The sequence below is a fragment of the Microtus ochrogaster genome, chromosome 15 (genome assembly GCF_000317375.1).
Source record: "Microtus ochrogaster isolate Prairie Vole_2 chromosome 15, MicOch1.0, whole genome shotgun sequence".
Taxonomy (NCBI): domain Eukaryota; kingdom Metazoa; phylum Chordata; class Mammalia; order Rodentia; family Cricetidae; genus Microtus; species Microtus ochrogaster.
In genome coordinates, this window is record NC_022017.1 from 15,746,902 (window position 1) to 15,754,280 (window position 7,379).

Sequence of the window (7,379 nt, forward strand, 5' to 3'; positions counted from 1 at the left end):
GCTTTTGGTTCCTGTCCTGGAACTAGCTCTTGTAGACCAGGCTGGCCTCGAACTCACAGAGATTCACCTGCCTCTGCCTCCTGAGTGCTGGGATTAAAGGTGTGCGCCACCACTGCCCGGTTTAGTGCCCTTCCTTCTGATGGCCCCTCTGACCTCCCCTTGGAGGGCCTGTCACTGCAACCCTGGAGTAGAAGGTCCCTGTTGCAGCCTGGCATCTCGGGGAGGGGTCTGTGTGTGCTGAGCCTCTCCTGGCTGGGCTGGCCCTGTTGCCTTTGGAGTCCTCCTCTTCCCACCTGGAGTGGCTGTGGGCAGACTCTCTCCTAGAGCACATCTGTCTGCTGTTTGGCTTTGGCCTTTGAACCTCTGTCAGAGCTAAGTAAGTGGATTCACCTTCTTGTCCTCTTGTACAGAACCTAGTGGCCACAAGAAAGGCTCTTCAGATAGACCTCAGCTCGACCCTGGCTGCACGGCTCACGTGCCACGCAGCTGTCACTGTGTTCCTTTTAGCTTTGTTTCCCCTTAAATCTTCACTGTGACAACAGCTGTCCTCAACACCAGGTGTCGGGAGTGCGAAGGGAGAGATACCTCGAGTAGGGGCCAGCTTCTCCAGACTAAATTCACACCCCTCTCAATTCTTACAGAAGGAGATGGACAATTATGAAGCCCCATTCCACTGTCTGGCCAAGCAGTTCCACCAGCTGTACCGGGAGAAGGTAGACATGTTCCATACCCTGGTGTGAGGATAGAGTGGACTGTCCCACAGGAATGGCTGGGCTGGGCTGCTGTGAGCCCAGCAAACCTTCATCTCTCCAGAACACAGAAGATGGACTTGCCTGGTACTTCTCAAATATCCACCACAGCTTTCAATAAAATGAGGAAAATGAATAGCGGCTGCTTCTGTTCTTAGTTGGGGCTATGCCTTTAACCACTGCTGCACTGGCCAGTGACAGGGAACCCTGGCCCGTTTCTGCCCTCCATGTATAGGGCCTCCCTGCTCTGCAGGTCCCCGATAAGCCATCAGTAGAGAAGGCAAACCTTAGGCTGGTTTGGCAGGACCTGTGAGCTACCGCAGCACCGGGACACAGAAGCACCCCTGACTGGAGGATCTCCGTACCACGCCTCCTTGGGAGGACTACTGTTCCAAGGGAAGCAGTGACCCCTCCTCATGCCCACTGCTCAGCTTGGGGTTCAGCCACCTCTCCCAGCTATGCTGCTGGGAACCGAGTGCACAGACACCCAAGAGCTGGCCACTTCCTGTAATGTCTGCCTCTCCACTCAGAAGCTGGGCAACTGCGCCTCCCTCTGCATTGAGCTGGACCACTTTCCACGCTGTTAGCGTCCACATTCATTCTTCTGAAATACCACTTCACCCTCTCGCTCCCCGATGAAGGCCTGTCCGCACCAGGGCTATGGCTACAGTCTGGCCCCTGAGGCCTCCTAGAATTGTCACACTTTCCTGGGGACCCCCACTTCCTCAGTGACCCCCTACCCTACAGGACTTGGTCACCCCCTGTCTCCAGATCTCTACGTTTAGGGAGAGCATCATATCAACTAGGGGCGTACAGCCCCTGCTGTGTCCTTGTGAAAATGGCCATGGCAGAATAGCTCTGGTTACGGCTGGTGACCCACCACGTCTCTCCAGGGCTAAGTGCATTGCATGTACCCACAATTCTGTCCTTACAGCATGAAGTCTGTTAATACCCCACTTTTACAAATGACAAGCTGGAAGGAGAAAATTAAGCTCAGCCAAGGGGCAGCAGAGCCAGAAAGCTCAACTCCAGAGCCAGCAGCTCCCCCACTCCCCTCCTCCCTCCCCCTGAGCTTGGCAGGAGCTGTGGAGGCCACACTGCCTGCAGAGGGTGAAGGTCAGGCTGCTTGCCAAGGTCACAGGAAGGAGAGAGAACTGTGTGCAGGGCATCCGGGCACAGAGCAGCAGCCAGCACCAAACCCTCACATCTCCATTCCTCGTGTCCTGACTCCTTAGCATGCACCAGCTATGACCACGACAGGCTGGCAACTAACTGTGTCTCTTCAAAACACCACCACTGAGGGTCGATGTAGGCCAGGCACATGTCTAGACACTAGCAATCCAGGCTATGGCAGGTCCTCAGTGTACAACCAAAAAAAGAACAGGAAGCATTTTCCATCATCCTAAAACTGGTTCGTGGGGCCCCTGAATCTATCCCTGAGATCCTGTGCCACACAAACCATGTCCTAAAGGTCACTTGTCTCAGTGGCTGCCCTCAGCCACCTCTGACCCCTCTGCTCCCCGCTCTACCCTTCTGTGAGATCAAGGTGACCAAAATGGAATTAATGATGCCACCTCTCTTAATCCTCGGAACCTAGTGAGGGAAGTCCCCCAGAGAGCGCTGCAGCTAAGGCCACTGCCAGTAAGAGGTACTGGCACTGGGCTCCCCAGCTGGAGGCCAGAGAGGCTGCAGAGCTGGTGCCAACTGAAGGCTAGGTGCTGGTGCCCTTGCAGGAGCCCGGGAAGTGTCCCTGCAGTTGGTTTGCCTCTCTGGGGACTCATGGGGAGGCATCTGCTTCCAAGAGCACCAGGGACCTTGCAGAGAGCCCTGATGGAGGCATTTGGAAAGAGGCTATGTGTAAGCCAGGTGGCCCTGAGAAAAAGCTGTGTCCTACCTGGAAAGGGGCAGGGGGACTGTTCAGCTGACAGCTGGAAGGGTCATGGCTGCCTCCCACCACTGAAGGGCACAGATGCACCAAATCCACAGAGAATACAGCAGACAAAACCAAACCGAGAGGGGACCTTGGGGAGTGTGCCACTCCTTCCATGGCACCCCAGAGAGAGAAAGAAAGAGTGCACGTTTCCCTCCCCTTCCTGGGAAGAGATTTGAACAGACTCACAAGCTTCAAATTGGCTGATCTAAGGCATAATGAGTGAACGTGCCTGACCACGCGGAGGAGCCTTGGTGAACGCAGCAGGAAGGGAGAGCAGGCTGGCTTTAATGGACAGAGAAGGCTCCGGGCTTGGGTATTGAGCCCATGGGGCTAGATTCCCTGGCAAACTGGTTCTACCGGTAAATAAGACCTTTTCAGACAGTACAGATGGAAACATGAAAAACTGGAAACATGGAAACTGGTAGCTGGAAATTAGGGGAGTGGGCCGGGCTAGATGGGACCCTATAGGAGAGGAGCTTTAGAACTGAGGTCAATCTGCACAAGCCTATCTTGGGGTACAGTCATGGGCAGTGAAGGATGGAAGGTGCAAAGGCTTCAAAGCCTTCCAGTGGGGGAAGAACCCCAGGCCAGTGAAGGCTAGTCTAGGGGTGCTGAGGAAGTGAGGGGTGGGTTGGCAGGAACTTGAGGTGAGAGGAATACAGGTCCGATTGTAGAACAAGAGTCAGTGAGAAGAAACAGTGTGGCTCGTCTGCCTTCCTGGTGCCTGGCAAGTGGTTTATCCCCTTTGAAGATGCGTTCTCTGTGGACAGACAGTCACGCTGTAACTGTGCGTGTAGGGTGTATTGTAGGGGCAGGGGGGAAAGCCCTTGTCCGCCTTATTTTGGGCTGGGGTCTCTCACTGAACCTGGAGCTCACAGATTAAGCCAGACTGCCCGGCCAGCAAGCTTGGATATCCGCCTGTCTCACTTGTCTCGCCTACCCCCGCCCCAGCAGCACTGTGGTCACAGATGTGTGCATTCATACCTGATCTTTACGTCGGCTCTGGGATATGAACTCAGGTCCTCATACTTGCACAGTAAGCATTTTGCTGAGTGGACTGTCCCCCAGCTCCAGGAATTGTGTCCTGAACGTGTGTGAGCACCTACTGCATACCAACCCGCTCCAGTGAGTGACGCCTGTGCTCAGGGCTTATGTTCCAGTTGGATGGAAGAGGAGTTGGATGAAGTAGGTTAATAGTACCTGCTGTCAGAGCCCAGGAGAGCAAGGGAGAGCAGAGGCCATGCAGAGCCAGGGTGAGGGCTGTAATATGAAATGGGCAGGTCAGAGAAGACCTCACCATCAAGGTGACATTAAAGCTGTATTTAAAAGTGGATAAAGCCACTGGCATCCTTGAAACATAGGTCCTGGGCCACCCACAGAGATGGAGCCTTCCTGCTGCAGTGGTCAGGACAGGGACTCAGTCAGGTGAGCAGGAGACGTGTGCATGGGCGCAGTTTCTGCCCTACAGTCGCCAGCAGGCTGTAGAGTCAGGGCTTCTAACTTCTGAGGGATGCATGGAGTACCCAGCTGGAGTCTCCTAAGTCAGCCCCAGGAACGTGCAACACCCAGGGACTGAGGAGAGGGCTCTGCCTATGGCCCTCCTGTTCTATGGCACATGGCCCGAGGCTCCATGGAGCTGGCCAGCAACAATGCCCTTGGCTACCCCTTATGTTATTGTTGAGACAAGGGTTCATGTAACCCAAGCTGGCCTCGAACTTGCTATGTAGTTGAAAATGACTCTGAATTTCTGATCCTCCTGCCTTGACCTCCAGGGTGCTAGGATTACAGGTGTATGCCAATATGTCCAGTCTATTAGGTCAAACTCAAGGCTGTGTGCATGCTAGGTAAGCACTCAACCAGCTGGGCTAAATTCCAAGACTTTTGGCTATTTCTTTTCCTCCCACAGAGAGGGCTGGGGAGGCCACACAAGTGGGAGTCATGTCTTGGAGCCAATGTTCAAAAGCATAAAACTTTTTCCCTGTATAAAAATACTTGACACAGTGAGGTAACCCAGACACAGAAAGACAATTATCACATGTACTCACTCATAAGTGGTTTTTAAATAGAAAACAAAACCAGCCTACGAACCATAATCCCAGAGAACTTAGACAACAATGCGGACACTAAGAGAGACTTACATAGATCTAATCTACATGGGAAGTAGAAAGTAGAAAAAGACAAGATCTCCTGAGTAAATTGGGAGCATGGGGACCTTGGGGGAGGATTGAAGGGGGGAGAGGAGAGGCAGGGAGGGGAGCAGAGAAAAATGTAGAGTTCAATAAAAATCAATTTTAAAAAAATCGTTGACACTCCCACCACCACCAGAAACTGTCCTGCTCCTTTTAGGTGGAGACTCCCAAGACCCGGGTCTCAGTATGACCCCCCCCCCCGCCATTCTGTGCTGGGGAGCAACCTGGGTTCTGTGGCTTGGGTGAGGTACCTAGTTTACATGGTCTTCTGCAAGCAGGTGAGTACTTCCTGGCCCCACTATGGACATCAGCACAGAGTGAGCTGTTCCCAAGACGGGACGTGCTGAATGTGCGGAATCACATCTGTGGGGGGATTTCCACCCATAGTGTGGAGAGAAGCCTTCAGCTTGCACATGTCCCCATGTCCCCGTGTTTGTCTCTGGGTGGACGCTTTCACATGGTGGGGGATCAGGAACAACCAAGACTGGTCTTGAAGGAGCTCGAAGTCTGGAGGTCAGAAAATCGCTGATACTAGACACACTGCAGCACGGGCAAAGGCCCTAGGGTGTGAGACCAGGGCCTGCCTGTAGCGTGGACTTTGGGGGAGGATAAAACAGGAACATGGAGCTCGTTTTGTCCAAAACAGAAACCTTGGATCTTTCCGGAAGGAAGGCTTCAACAGAAATGACTCACCTGGACATGCCTTGGAACACCAGCCCAGGAGAGCAGGAGAGCAGACAGAGGTACTTGGAGGTAAGGTGGGAGGTGTCACTACAGAGCTAGCAGGTGAGGTGGAGCAGGGTGCCCTGTGGGGCTGACAGGGGAGATGGGACAGGTCTCACTGTCTCCAGCATCATCAGAACAGAGGGATTACATGTGGGTCTAACACGGAGCTGCCACCCCTGGCCGCACACATCCTTTTTCTTCAGAACACCGATTGATTTCTTTTCTTAAGCATGTTACCCTCTATTTACTTTAGAGACAGAGAAAACAGAGGGAGAGTGACTTCTTCAGATTGTAAGTTGTTAGTGACGGAGGTGGGATTAAGCGCTCTGCCTGCCGCCCTCGGTGGATTTCATGATATTTATGTATGACGCTGCTCCTTCCCTCTGCCACCCCGCAGGTAAACAGAGCTGATAGATATGAGGGTGATGGAGGCAGAGAGCTTGCCTCCATCCTAAAAGGCGACAGGAGTGCGGAGACTCGTTAGGAGAAAATATTGAACAGGCAATTTTCGCCTCCCGCCTGTGATTGGAGAGCAAAACCCGTTCTCACCAAAGCCATTAGTCAAGTGGCTGCGGGTGACGGTGGGGGGAGATTGGAGAGGAACTTGGGGCCAGAGACCAGGACAGCACAGCCTGTGGAAGTCTACTCTGCTGGGACTCTGCCCTCGTGGTCACTGAGGGTCGATGAACAAAGCATCCACTTTTCCTACAGAGGGGTTAGGACTGTGTCTGGGTGTTCTTAGACAAGGTACTTACCCTCTCTGATCCTTAGCTTCCCCGTCAATCAGACGAGAGTATCATCAGCTTCACCAATGTTTGTGAGTTTATTCGGATATATACAGCCTCCATTTAGACAGTACAATCTCAGAGGAAACGCTAAAATTTTCAGTGATATTTATTGTTTGTTTATAAGCATGAGTGCACATGTAACTAGAAAAAGAAGAAAAGAAGCCAGCTGTGACAGTGTATGTCTGTAATCCCAGTACTCAGGAGGCTGAGACAGGAGAATTGCTGTTAAGTTTGAAGCCAGCCTGAGCTACATAGCGACTACCAGGCCATAGCAAGACTCTGTCAGAAGGAAAAAGAGAGACAGAAGCTACTGAAGGTATAGATGAAAAAAAACCTGGAAGCTCTTCAAACCCCGCCACTCAGAGACAGACACACACAGGCCAGTGTTTTGTGTAAAATATGTACAGATTTGGAACCACAACAATTTAAAAAGAAGCAGTGTCGCTGCTGTATGTGCTGTTGGGAACTTGGCTCTTTTCACTTAGCAGTATCTTTCGTTTGTTTTCTTCTCTGTGTAGCCCAGGTTGGCCTTGCATTCAAGGTCTTTTTGCCTCAACCTCCCAAATTCTAGGACTACAGACCTGTGGTACCATACCCAGTTGACTTAAGAGTAACTCGTAGGCATGGTTTCAGGTCAGAAGATAGAAGCTGAAAGATGGCTCTGTCAGTGGAGTGCTTACAAGCAGACCCCCAGCACCCATGTAAACAGCCAGGAGCAATTGTGCACCCAGAAGCAAGGGAATGCAGAGTGGTGGAGACAGATGGGTCCCTGAAGCTCATTGGCCAACCAATGAGTTCACTGGCCAATCAGTTGTGTTCTAATCAATGAACAAGAGACCCTGTCCCAAGTCTAAGATGGAGAATCTACTACTGAGAAAGGTACCTGAAAGTAACCTTTGGCACACACGCATGTGTGCACACATACACAGATTTCATGTTTGCTCTCTCACTTGATCACTCACTTGCTAGATAGATGGATAGATAGATAGATAGA

The 7,379-nt window shown here is 52.1% G+C and overlaps 1 protein-coding gene across 2 annotated transcripts in view; it reads left to right on the forward strand.

Annotated features, from left to right (window-relative positions):
- The window catches only part of Ift27 (intraflagellar transport 27), a 14,678-nt gene extending 13,798 nt beyond the window's left edge, over positions 1–880 (forward strand). For both annotated transcript variants that reach the window (XM_026782805.1, XM_005354254.3), the window contains one exon: positions 642–880. In XM_026782805.1, the coding sequence (XP_026638606.1) occupies positions 642–740 (99 nt within the window). In that variant the 3' untranslated portion in view covers positions 741–880. The remainder of the gene's footprint in view (positions 1–641) is intronic.
- The last annotated feature ends 6,499 nt before the right edge of the window (positions 881–7,379 follow it).